The following is a 14,287-nucleotide window of genomic DNA, read 5'->3' as shown; positions in this document are numbered from 1 at the left end:
GAATGAAAGATAAGGATTATAAAGAAATGCCCCCCTTAAGTTATTATATTTTCTAATTATATATTCATTGTATTAAATACCACTGGATAAGCTTATCAGCTATTTTAAATGTCAGCTGCATTAACGTTTGTATTCGTCCAATGATTTGTTTCTTTGTTTCTGTGACTGGTTAGGGCTGAGAACAATGTTGATTTCATGATTATTGTGGCTTCCTGAGTTGGGAACATTTGGTAGGGGAACATCTCAAATGTGACATCCCATTGTGAGGTCTTGCTCAACTTTTTTTTTTTCTGGGCGAGAGCAGTCACTTCTTGTAGCGTACAGAGAATGCTTCTGCTTTATACTGAATCCATGAAATGGATTCTGTAATCGAAACATACTTCAAATTACTCTTAGACGTATGACTGAAATGAATGAGGAGTTGTTAGCAAAGGCACGCTGCACTCTGTGAGACTTAGACAAACTTTGGAGCTTGATCCTTGATTCGTCAACAGTTGGTCACGGGAAGATGAACTTGTGAACTGACTCCACAAGAAAAGAATTGGGCTTGCTATGTGAAACTGTTATCATTGATGTTCATTGACTAGCTCATTCACACTTGCAAGTCATTACCTGTGCATATCACTCCCCCCCCCCCCTCGGCCACTGCAGAGGCTCAAGGGTTCCCGCCAAACTCGCCGATTCAAATGCACTAATTCACCTCAGGGGGTGTGGCTTGGTGAGTGGACTTGAGGGAGGCAGGCTTCATTCAGGTCCACTTGCCAACAATAAAGCCTACCCAGCCCTCCTCATCCAGTCGGCCGGGAGCATCACCCACCCTTTCCCCAACCTTCATTTAAGTTGTTTGCTGCTTTAACCATGCCCAATTCCTATGCCAAGGCTTCCTACATCTGAAATCAATAAAGTTTTGGGCATTTTAAACCCCAGTCAGTTGTCTTGTCCAGTTATTTCACCCCCTTTAGCAGTTGGGCATGCTGGATGGGGGACTCTGTGGCTGGGCACACAATTTCAGTAACCCATTCCCCAAAACCCCATTTCTAAATTGTAACATCGGGCTTCACAAAAGAAATAGCATGATTGGGATGAGTATTTCTCAAGTGGGAAACAATTTGGTTAGCCACAAAGAACAATTCAGCCTTGCTTAGGAAGTATCATCAGAAGAAAATCTTTCATTTGTAATCTTTCATTTGTACAACATAAAAAGAGGAAAACACATTAAAGCTCAACTCAGCTGCGAGTAAAGTATTCAGTCGGCCAGATATCAAGGAAAACTCAAAAATAAAGAAGAAGAGGAGCTAGATTAATCAAGTTAGATAATGAGAAATTATGGGCATGAATCCATGAGACAGGAGGGAACTGGGCAAATTATGTAACAGCATGTATCTTCTTTCCAATCAAAATTGGAAATGTCTTTATAGGAGCAGCTGGCAGAGAGCATAGATGCTGCTTCCTTGGACAGTGTGGGGAGAGACAGTGGCAAGGTCAGTGCTGCGCAAACGCATGGGCTGACGCAATATAATTGTGTGTCCACCAGTGCACCTATGCAGCCTCCACCTTATAGCCTCCATGCCCAGTTCCCACACCAGAAGTAAATCAACAGTAATGTTGCCATCAAAAAGGGAGCTGTGATTGATTTTAACTTTGGTTTGTTAAAACAAGTTCCTAAACCATGCTTTGAAATTGGATTGCTCGAGTAAAGCATAGTTCAGACTAACCACAGTGATTTTGTGTGTGGTTAAGCTCATAACAGTCTGATTTTTCTCTCTCCAGGTATTTGATGTGTTAAAGGATCCTTTTCAAATATAAAAGGATTCTGTGGGCAATAAGGAATTTATTCCCAAGTGAATTTTCAATACAATGTTCCCATGCTTCATGATTTCAGTAAACATGTCCATGTTCATGTGAATATTCATGTCCTGATACAAATGATTATTCTGGTCTTCTACTTTTTTTAAGAGTTAACCTGACTCTTATCCATATAGATTTAAAACTTTTATCCAAGGCACCATCTGAAAGAAAGGCAAGGTGAGAATTAATCCGGGCATTGCGGCCATGAACTTGTTTTGTCTTCTGAATAACTGGAGACTCAGCACTGCAGCACAAGGGGTAATATATGTCAGACGGCCCACTGTGCTGAGACCTCTACACAAGCTGAGCACAGCAGGGTGAATGTCGCTGGGATTTGTTTTACAGGAAGCCTTCATTTCCTTGCTTTGGAGGGGTTAAGTGAGCCACTTCAACCACTGCTTCCCTTTGGGGGTTACAGTACGTAAAGGCAGCTCCAGTTTTCCCCATAGGCTATGCCAGCAGAGAGCCGCTGTCAGAGGAGAACAGCAGGATGCAATGAATCAATGTATTCCCCAGCTGCCTTGGCTCTGCTTACTTCCAAGGCAGGGCTGTCCAGTTTCATGCTGTGATGGCCCCTCAGTGGCCTCCAGCCTGAAGCTGTCAAATTCGCCCCCGACAGGTTTTGGCCACAGGGGACCTGGTGTCCAGGTTTATTCTGGACGGAATCAGGCTGAATTTCATCCTTTTGCCTGAACCGTCTCTCTTGTGGTAGTGGAGGAAAACTGACGATAGAAACTTTGGACAGAGTCTATCAAGAACTACTCCAGTAGAAGCTCCATTTAAGTGAATGTGGGCATTCAGTAAAATGAGTGTAATGTTTATTACCTGTTAGCTGATAACTTGGCTGTATGGGGTGACAAATGAAAGATTGGGCCGTCTCAGCAGCAGCCTAACAGAAGATACAGGCTGTGTTGTGGGTGACTAAAATCCAGCAGTCCATCCTCATCCCCATAGCTCCTCAACAGCAGTTATGGACCATGTATCCCTATCCTTCCTAGGATGGCTGTGGCAACAACAATGCCGTGATGGCATGAGAGTAGGAATTGCAAAAGAGGTGGGTCTGGAGACTGAGCAAGGAGCATTGGTGAGAAAGATGACTCAAGTCATCTCTTGTAGAGCTGAGAGTAACCAAGGCTATGTCCGTGATTGTATTGCTGACCACTCAGAATAACAGTCGAGACAGACTGTTTTAATGAAAAATGACTTCCATGAAAATATTTCCTCTTATCTCAGCCGGGTTAGATCATGTTTTACTATACATCTTAAAACTTACTGTGTAAGTAAGTACATACAAAGTACCTGCTCTGTGTAGAATACTGACCATGAGTGCATTCATTTTCAATTATCATTAATTAAAACAATTTGTTTTAAACAATTTGGGCTAGAATACAAGAAATAGGTTTACAACACTATGCAAATTAATCTATTTTTAGATTCATGTCGCTAGGATTTGTTAGCATATTTGTGTAGCTGTAAGTCCCACTATGTTAACTTGGACTCATTTTTAGTAAGTAGCCACAGAATCACAGTGTATACTACTAACAACATAAACAACAACAACGCTGCCTTTATCAGCGGCAAGATTTGTCCCACCCATGTGGGGAGCTCACGGAATGGCACTCATATGTGGGGGAAAGCCAGTAGAGTCTTGCAGGGCAGCATTGCTTACCTGGCTTCCCAACATCAACGAAATCAATGGGACTTACTCATTACTCAATATCCACTCAGAAGTGAGTGTATATTTATAGAATTGCACTGTAAATGTTATTCTCTTTCCAAAATGTTGGAGGCGGGGTTTGAGTTGAGGATTGCTCTGCAACATTTTGAACTGCAAAACCTAATGCTTAACTATGGTTTGTAGCCAATGCTACACGAGTAGAGTTCTGCTTGCATAACATGACTTCCCCTTATCCTCTTTATGCATGCCCCCAAACTCTGCTCTGGAAGATTTCCCAAATCTATGAAACAGGTGTTGAATATACCTATGTAAGGAGCTGCAGGAGAGAGGAGAGGAATGCAGAGTTCCACTGAGCAATGCTATATAGTTGCAATCACCATGTTAGTCCAGAGTGCACAGATAACTTTGGGCCATATTGGAATTCACAAATATTGAATTTTTCAAACATCTCTAGGGTATGCATATCCTATGATCATTTAACCCTTTTTGATCAAACCATCAGATTATTGCACCGTTTAAACACTTGCCCTTGACATTTTGGCTTTTGTTTAACCACTCATGGCCACTCAATCAATTTTATTGGCTTCCACACACATTTAGAAGAATAATTCTTATAAATCTATACATATGTCGCCCTTAAGGGCAACCTGTGCACTGTCAACCCTCAGTCATATTCTCTGAAGAGCATCTAACCATGATGAAACCAATGGACTTGACTGCCTTGGCACAGATTTAGGCTTTTAGTCTACTTAATATACAGGTTCAGTGAATGAAAAATACATATTCAGCGGTATACCATATGATGGCAAACACATTATTTAATAGGGAGTTCTTCAAATGATGAAAAAGCTCTATCCATGATAGGTAGCAAGTGCCCAAACCATTCCTTGATAACTTCTGACATCATGTAGAAAACTGTATTTGTATTAATCCATATGGATGATTCATGATTTCCTGGCATTGAGACATTTAATGGGAACAAGGAGGATGCAAACAATACACCATTGCCATCAAATAAAAATATGATGTTAATAATTTGCTGTACACTGTTAAAATTGTATCTGAATTCCATTAGTCCCACTGACGCATTAAGCCCAATGGCATTTGACTGTAATGACTTTACCATCCCTTTGAATGGAGGGAGCCAATCAATGTGTTCATGCCTTTTCATGTGTCTCAGGCAGAGCATCTGAGCAGCACAGAACTCCTGAAAGAACAAAAATGTAGAACTGATTTGAACATAGCTTTTTTCACTAACAAGTCAATATTTACTGATCATTGCTTGTCCAGTAAAGTTTTCTTTCCCCCCCTATTTAAAATAATAGTAATAACAACAGCATTTCAGTTATATCTGGACCTTTCACAAATTTCCAGTGCATTCCCCAAACGTTGTTTTGCAATGCTTGAGAGGTATCTTTGCCGGTGGTTATTTGGTTGTGCATAATTAACCCAGGTAGCAATGCAACCACAGAATGAATGCCTGATTGCTTTCAAGAATATCTGCTCTGGCCAAGATGAGAAAAACAAACTTGTTTACAAAGGTTCCAAAATTCCCGATCTATAAACCCTGCAGTTTGCTGCTTCCCTCAAACCATGCAGCATTCAATAGCATTGTAAATTATGATAAAAAAATTGAAGAATAAATTTAAGCCCTTGGGTCCCAGAATTGATTTGTGTTATGCGTTTCAAGACTTTGATTTATTAAGAAGCATGTTGTTGATTAATATGTTTTGAATATATTGTAAGAAGTGAAGAGGACTATTTTAGGATAGATATTCACTGTCCTTATATAATTTTTTCATCCTTTTAAAAAAAAATAATTTGGCTTAGAAAGGTCAGATTTGCTTATGCCAATAACAACAATGGTTATAAGGGTAATGTTAAAAAAATATATTCTCGTGCATCCCATTCATGGAATGACTTCTGCTTGCACAATGGAACATTTCCTCTCTGTCCTCTCATGCACCGCAAATTTTCTCTAGTTTGGAGGAAAAGCCAGAGTATATTTAGAGGGGAAAGTAGAGGAAGAGGCAGTTCCATTGCACAAGCAGAAGTCCTTGTTCAAATGGGATTACATCAGTGGCTACAACCCACTCCTCCTGACTTTAGTACAAGCATTCACACATGGCTGGTGGATGCTAAACCTAGGGACGGTGCCTAGGAAGTCACATGAGTGGTACCCAGGAGGTCACATGGGCAGTGCATGAGAGCTTCTCATTCTTCTCCTTTGAAAAAGAAACAATGCACACTTGAACAGTATAGTTGTATAAGTACTTAGTACCTAAAGTGTTTTGCCTTACTTAAGAAGGCGTCCCTGCTGTCACAGCTATTTCTAGGCCAGGGAAACTTGCTTGTGGCCTCTACATCTTCTGTTTCTCACCCTATCCTTCTTCTTGTTTGTAAACAAGAGACACTTAAGAAGCACAAGAGTACAATTGTTTGCCATCTAACTAACTGAAAAGTGACATACCTTGATTCCATAGAGGTGTAATCCTATGTACACATACCATATGTGACAATAAGTTTTTCTTTTGCATAGTGTACATCTGGCAGAAAAATAAATGATTTCATTAAAGAATAATTTTTAGGGTTAGGATTAGCATTTTGTCCCAGTCTTCAGCCTTAGATAATTCCCAGAGTTGCTTACAATAACCAGTAATATCCAAATAAGAGTAGGCAAAGCCTAGTCTATTCTCCTACCTGTGGGATGGCCCTCCAGATGAGAGGGGAAAGGTCTACCAGCTCCTTCTGAACATCACTAGCTACTAGTTGTTGCTATGTCAATTCAATCAATGCTTTAGACATGCAAATGTGACGGTCATTATTTGGCAAGCAATTTCTCCTAATGTAATGCAACTGTGTATGATAATTTCACTAATTTATGCCCTTATTATTATTATTATTATTATTAATGCACACTTTTACCAATTTACTCATTTTTGTACACATTATTGGTTAGACAGCTGCCTCACAAAATTTGGATAAGTGTGGATTTCAAGGATACCTACATTTAGGGTTATATATTATTTCAGGAAGTGCAAATAGCAAAGGTATATATCAAAATGTAAACCAAACTAAAAATTTCCACGCACACCATTTTTATAGACCTACTTATTTCCTGTGAAAATAAATGGGTATTTGGAGACTGGGGGGAAGGTGGGTGAATTCTAATATTTTGAGGAGCGGGCAGATAGCTTACTATGATGGACAAAGCAGCAGAAGACTACATTTTGCTCAACCTAAAATTGCTGCCATTTCAAGGGGTGGTAGAGTTGAAATAAATGGCAGCTTGACAATATTTGTTATTAACACCAGAATAGTTTAGTAGAAATGATACTGCATTATAGTATATAGAAAACGGGCATAATAATACTAATCCACCTTACAGGTTCAATATATATGAAGCACTTTGAGCACTATACAAATGTGAAGTATTATTGCTGCCTACATCCTTTGGTTTAGAATGTGAGTGTAAATTAAACTAAAAGGAAGAGATCATGATAAAGCATAGTTTTAAGGGGGGAACTGCTTTAACTTTTTCCAGGCACTTGATTACAGAAATCCTTTTCTACCCTATTTATACAGGGCCTGAGGCTGACACTGAAATAAATCAAGAGTAATATTGCTGGCGCAACTTCATTGGCTTCCTAGTATTAAATAAGAAGGCGCCTCTTAGAGCATGTCCATTTAAGTCCGTCATTCCTGCAGATGGTCATTGAGTGCAACTTAATTCCACAGGAATTTCGTCAGTCAGGCCCAGTGACTAAACACAAGCCAGCCTTGTAAGGAAGCAATAAAAGGAGCTTGTTTCCTTTTAGAAAATGGAGGGAAATAGCAGCACTGGTCTAAAACGAATTTGTGAACAGGAGTGTGACCACTGTATATGAGTCTCCAGTAAAATCTTTACAAGCATCTAGTTGAGGGAGTAATGCCAACACCATGATAAAGTTAATTAGCCAAAATTGTAAAAGTTTTTAATAGTGAACACCATACGAGACAATTTATACCACTTGGGAGTTTTCCTTGCACCCCTTGAGGGTTGTAATAAAAGCATGTTTTCTACACTGTGACACTTATATCTGAAGTTGAAGGTGGGGGGAAAGCATGTTGCAACTTTTATACTTGAATCTTAGCAGAGGAGAGGGTTTGGAGGAGGTGGATACAATAATAAGCAGAGGGTTGAAAGAAGCCATGTATTTTTGAAATGAAATAAAGGCTCACATTTGCAGTGTTCTTGCTCATTCACTTAAGAATTGAAGCCCATCGTTTTCTTAAACAAAATGTCAATTGTCCTTCACATAAAGAACGATTAAGATTCTATCTTCTACTGTTTGATAAACCTCTCACATTCAGTGAGTGACTGAATGCTTCTCCCTTCAGTCAGCACAGTACCAGGAATGGTTCCTTGCTTGAATAGGCTGACAGAAACTGTCTGTAACATGACAGTAAATGGGGAAAACCTGGCATGCATGTTCTGTAGGCATTTCAATGCTTCTGTATATGCAAGCAGCCTTGAATAAGCAAGCTGCTATGAATGTTGTTGATTAATTGTCCCTTGGTCAACACTTTAAGTTTCTGGACTAATATTCAAAGGTGTGCTTCCCCCCTGCCAAAAAAAAAACCTTATGGTACCCCAAAACTCCTACCATGTCCTTTGATTGCAATCTGAGGTACACAAAGGAAGGCAAGCAAGGTCAATGAGCATATCAGCATATTGCTGAAATATACAAACTATTTAGTGAGGGGACTAAGGGGGTGTAACTCATCTGGAGCAGCCCATTGGGAAATGCGTACACTAAATAACTAAACATGCACCAATAAGGTCCAGCCACCAATTGCTTTAAACTTATGTATGTTCCTACCAGAAACTATATATTTTCATTCATTGTCCTCTTGTTATCTCACCATGTTGTTGTTTAGTCGTCTTAGTTGACTCTCTGTGACCCCATGAACCAGAACATACCTTGGAAATTCTCACTTTCTTCTCAAAGCTTCTCCTTTTATATGTCCATGGAGTTTTCTCGGCAAAATACTGGAGTGGTTTGCCAGTTCCTTCTCCAGGTGGATCACATTTAGTCTAAACCCTCAGCTATGACCTGTCCATCTTGGGTGGCCCTGCACACCATAGCTCATAGCTTCTTGGAGTTATTTAAGCCCCTTCGCCACGACAAGGCAGTGATCCATGAAGGGGTATCTCACCATACTCAACTAGAAAATACCTCCTTTCTGTACCTTGCATAGCCCTGCTCTCTGCACACGTTCATCATCTCTATTTGTTTCCAGATTTTGAATTTATAAATTTCCTGATAATTCAATTATTCTGAGTCTTCCATCAAAAGAAATGTGAACTACATTATTTTCATAAAACCTGTTATAAAAACCAATGAATCATTTACAAAAAAAAAAAAAAAACCACACACAAAAACTCAATGAGTAATGGCAAGCAAATGAAGGTTGCAGTCCCATACGCGTGTCAGTGAGACTAAGTTCCACTAAACACAACAGGGCTTACTTCTTTGGAGACGTGTAGGAGTGTGATGCAAAGATCTGAATATGGAAAAGGGGGGCGATATATATCAACATAATGTGGGTTCAGATTATCTAGCTTAGTATTTAGAGACCTCTGCAAATGTGAAAGTCTCAATTCTATTTTATTTTTAAAAGAAGGTGGTGGACTCCTGTTCCTTGGAGGTTTTTAAGCAGAGGTTGGATGGCCATGTATGAGCTAGTTGTGATTCCTGCATTGCATTGGGTTGCAGGAAGTTGGACTAGATGACCCTCAGGATCCCTTCCAACCATACAATTCTATGAAAGCTGGACACTGTGTGGGTTCTCCATTCTCACTGATGGCTATAGAGCATTTACAATTTACAAGTAATGAGTATTTGCCATAAAACCACAAACAAATCAATGTTTATTGAAGGATTCTAGTCTGGATAAATATTGAATCTGTTGTTTGGAAATGGATTCATCCTTTCTTCAAGCATTTCCATCAGTAGAAGACAGAGTCCTTTCCACGATATAATTTCCTGGAATTCTGCAGAAGAGGAGAGAGATTTGAATAGAGAGCTTGGGGATGATTTGCTTTTGTTTCTTTGCAGATGACAATGAATGTACAAATGTCACACAACTTTGTGGAGAAAATGCCAACTGCACAAATACAGTAGGAAGTTACTACTGCATGTGCGTACCTGGATTCCGGTCGAGTAATCGTAATACCACCTTTGTGACCAATGATGGGACTTCTTGTGTAGGTAAGATACCAGGAGATATGCTTCTCTTGCTGCGTGTTTTCTCTGGTTTGATATACACCACCAAAAATTGTATGGAACTGTAGAGCTTGAGTCTCTTGTTGCCAGTCATGAAACTTCTACTTAAATATTCCACTCTATTTTCATTCAGCTTCTGAATCATAAACTTGTAAATCCTGATATCCTCCCATAAACATGATTCAGTTAGCCTCAGCAAAACCTTTCTCAGTCATCCCACAAAGAACACAGGACATTTCAAGCATAATAGTTCCACAAATAGTTTTTTTTTCCTGCCTTATCCTTTTTTGTCTACCATCCACTTGACTGGATAAGTAATAAGAAGGATTTCAACCTCACATTTCCTACCATGAATTGGGGAAAGGGGAGGCTCACCCCATGGCTGATGTTCTGAGGAAGTTAAATGGAGGTTTCATAGTCACCCATCATTGACATATCCTGTCCTGCTAGAATTGGAGCTCTAGAAAAGAGAAGGAAAAAGTGGGGTTTGGGTATCTGATAAGGTTGCAGGGTAATATCGCTTACTTTGCCCCATACCCAGGATTCACACGTAGCAGCGGGTGTAGCAGCAGGGCTCATTCCTGAGAGATAAGCCTTTGGGAATGGTCTTCCCAGTCCAAGCTTCTCAGAAGAACTGTGTTCACCAAGTTAACTTCATACGTCTTCATATTCACCTACTGTGTCTTCTCACTAGCTGAAGGATCCAGGAGCCCAGGAGAAGTGCATTGAAACGGGAATATGGGGAGCTACCTTATATCAAGTCAAACAATTGGTCCATGCATATCAGGATTGTCTACACTGACTGGGTGTGGCTCTCCAGGGTCTGGGGTGAGGTTCTCTCCCAGCCTTACCTTTGGAGGCTGAGGACTGAACCTGGAACCTACAGTAGTGCATGCAAGGCAGGTGCTTAACACTGAGCTATGGCTATGGTGTTTCAAAGGACTCCCCACTCACTGCTATATCAGGAACAGCTCTGTGCTCTTATTCATTACAGACATTGATATCTGCTACCTTAAATTATAGTAAATGGAAAAGCTTGCCATGAATCCCATTTGTCTATTCAATATCCTATCAAGCTCCAACCACAGTTAACAAGTAAAATAAACATAATATACTGAAGTCTATCCCTCTACCATATGTTACGTACTCTTTGGAATTTACATATCTGAAACAGAATATATTTAGGATATATATTGAATAAAAATCTACTAGAAAAAGGTATTCTTTAACCTTTACATAGACCCAATGGATTCCTCTTTTCTGGAAGAACTATATATATTGTGTTGTTTTTTTTCTTCTTCTGGCATTTTTTCTCATGATGCTGGGCTGCCCCCTCTGGGACTAGGGAAAACATCAATAAATCCACATTCTCTTGGCAAGTATATTATGCCTGTGTTGATTGCAACTTGTTTGAGATACATCTCTCACACTTCCTTGTACTGGTTAATTAATTCTTCTCATTGTACACCCAATATAAGATAAATGCCTATGGAGGTGACTGTTTAACTTTTTTTTTAAGATTGCTTCATACTTCTATGAAACTCTTTTTTATTAACACTGTTGACCCCAATGCCATAAGTATTTTGTTCTTGATTTTGAGAATGTGAGACCCTGTTGTCCATAAATGGGATTCATGGCTTGATAGGAGATCACACAGAGAAAGTGGTCATTATTATTATTATTATTATTATTATTAGTTGTTGTTGTTGTTGTTGTTGTTGCGTGGACAGGTGGAGACCCCCCCAACCCCAGGCGACACCCGGGTGAAATAATGACTCATGTGCTATAAGATTGAAATTGGCCACAACTTTATTAAAAGATTCAGATGTAGGGAGACCTTGGCTTAGGCATTGGGCGTTTATCCCTCCCAGTCCCCAGCCGGCGATCTGGGGAACATCAGCATTATCCTAGCGTGGGGATTGGGCTGGCTCTGGAAAACGTATGTTTAAGCAGAGAGTCCGCCCCCCATTTTGCTGCAACACAAGGGAGAGCACTGACAACCTATTGATGTATGGCCAATGACTCCCCTCAAAACAACCCCTTTAACAGGGAACCCTGGGATCACCCCCGTAGAGGGGGCATGGGTCACCGCTTCACGCCCCCCCCCCTTTAGGGAAGATAGACTAAAGGATTCCGCCCAAGGCCTGAAACCATCAAAGTTGTGAAGTTTTGCTACAGGGAAGGCTACAGGGAAATTCCTTCCCGGTCCTTTAACAGCAGCCAATGATGTAGCAGCGCTCGCACACCTGTGAAGAAGAGGTTAACCTGCAAAAGAAGGCATAACTGAGGGAGGGCAGGGTGGGAGAAGCTCTGAAGTCAATTGAGGACTCCCAGGTAAGTTCCACACTCTATTGTGTGGGTAGGGCAGACCAGTTCCCCTGGCAACGCCTCCCCACCTGGGATTGGTTAACTGTCTGAGGTTAGTATTTCCGGGGGTCACGTAGGATCAGGAGGGGCTGTGTGCGACCACACAAAAAGCGCCCCCCATTTGACGTGAGGAGCGGTTGTTGCTGTTGTTGTCGGCCAAAATTCCCAGGGCAGTTCAAAACATGAAATACAAAATGAGAATACAAAATAAATAATAAAACAAACAAAAACAACCCAATAATTCCCCTTCCCACAAACACATTTAACAAAAATATATCTCTGGACTCAACAATAAAAATAGCAGTTTTGCGAAGTAAAGGTAAAGGGTAAAGGACCCCTGGACGGTCAAGTCCAGTCAAAGGCGACTATGGGGTTGTGGTGCCCATCTCGCTTTTGAGAAGTAGCAGAATATCAGTGGCAGACAAAATGGACACTGGCAGCACAGTCCTATGTATCGTTAATTCCATTGTGTTCAATGGGGATTACTCTGTTTAAGGTTGCTGTTTCAGATCCTACATTGATCTTGCAATCTTTGACCGTCAGCCATGGCAGCACTTAATTGGTTAAGGGTGTGGAAATGTGAGCATGCTTGCTTAAAACCCATCTTCTCCACTTCCACCCTGCAAAAGATGATCAGAGCTGTCAGTGGTAGCCACTGGGTTGAGAGAGAAGAGACCTGGCAACTTTCTATTTCACCTTAAACAGTCCTGGACTAACTGCAATATTCCTGGACTGCCACAGTAGGTTTATCTCATCACCACCCAAATTATCAGCTGCTGCTGCTCCTCCTCATCCTCTTCTTGGCTATCACTTTCTGGTTGCTTGTCAGACAGGGCAAGCAAGGCATGGGATCTACTGCCCTTCCTTTTCTCCCCTATATAGTATGGGCTAGAGTGAGGAGCAGATAAACAAACAGGATCCAATGGTGAAGACAAAGAGTAGATCCAGAAGGTTCATGACGACAGTGGTCCCCCTGCTGCATGATGGGCATTTTGGCAGATGGCCAGCATGCTTGGGCATCCTTGAAGCTCACCTTAGATTTCCAAAGACAATCCGATGTATTTTCTCATTGGCCTCAACTGGCCAGTCCTTGTGTAAGCAGTTCTTGAACTACACCTTGAGTTTATTAAAATTATGAATTATATGTTGGGGTGGGGAAGGAATTTATAATAAATGATTTATAGTGGTGATTAACTTCTTCCTTTTGTGCTTATAATTTTGAACTACGCTGAATTATGTATAACTATCTTTGCACAGTGTTTATCGCATTTGGGGAGAAAGTGCTGTTAGTATTAATTTATGCATTAATTTTTAATACTCTATTTATAAGTGCACTTCTAAACCTGATCGATATGCAGTATATTATTTTGTCACTCAGCTTAAAAGGCATTGCGGGCTGTTCCAAGTTTGTCTGTCCCTTGGTAGAAAGCCATTTATTTGTATTTAGGAATCCAGCTCCCTTTTTTTTTTTTTTTTTTTTTTTGCAGCTGACATGAAGAGAAAAACCCTTGTAATAATAAACTGATCTCCGACTGATCTATTCAACCATTATGAAAAGGGATGTTTTGCCACGGTTTCCTTGTACTTGACACTTGCATTTTTTGACAAGTGAATCTATGTTGCAGCAGTGTGTTCTGCATTATCCTGCTTATCAAACTAGTCTTGTTTACAGTTTCCTACTATGCAGAGGTTACTTGGAGCCTATTCTTTTATCATGTCAAGAGAGGAAAAGGTGATGCTGCCTGTGGGAAATTTTAACAATGGTATTCCGTGCAGCATGATAAATGGAATGACATTGAGCTTTATATTGTGCCCCCTATCCCGGGATAGGTAAACAGTGCTGCCTGGAGATCAGGATTTCAAGTGAGGGCAAGGCTGGGATTGAAGGACTTTGAATCCTTCTCACGCCGCCCTGCCAGCCCTGAGCCACTTTGCGAGGCTGGGATCATTCAGTGCTCCCTGTGCACCAGCATACCACGCTACACCACTGCAATAAATAAAACATACAAAAGTACCCCCCCCCAAACATCAGCATAGTGCATTTCTGTCACACAGGGAAACCACAGCTAGTTCTCGCACAATCGAGATTAGGAGCCGCCAAGATTTCCTGTCAGGTACAGGTAGG

At 40.7% G+C, this 14,287-nt stretch overlaps 1 protein-coding gene across 2 annotated transcripts in view; it reads left to right on the top strand.

Annotated features, from left to right (window-relative positions):
• Positions 1-14,287, top strand: part of ADGRL4 (adhesion G protein-coupled receptor L4) — an 88,240-nt gene that overhangs the window by 32,411 nt on the left and 41,542 nt on the right. For both annotated transcript variants that reach the window (XM_079981326.1, XM_079981325.1), the window contains exon 3: positions 9,628-9,780. In XM_079981326.1, coding sequence (XP_079837452.1) covers positions 9,628-9,780 — 153 coding nt within the window. The remainder of the gene's footprint in view (positions 1-9,627; positions 9,781-14,287) is intronic.

The sequence above is a fragment of the Podarcis cretensis genome (genome assembly GCF_951804945.1).
Source record: "Podarcis cretensis genome assembly, chromosome: 6".
In the NCBI taxonomy this organism is placed as follows: domain Eukaryota; kingdom Metazoa; phylum Chordata; class Lepidosauria; order Squamata; family Lacertidae; genus Podarcis; species Podarcis cretensis.
Note: the sequence above shows the minus strand (reverse complement) of the source record. Positions and strands in the feature narration are given on the sequence as shown.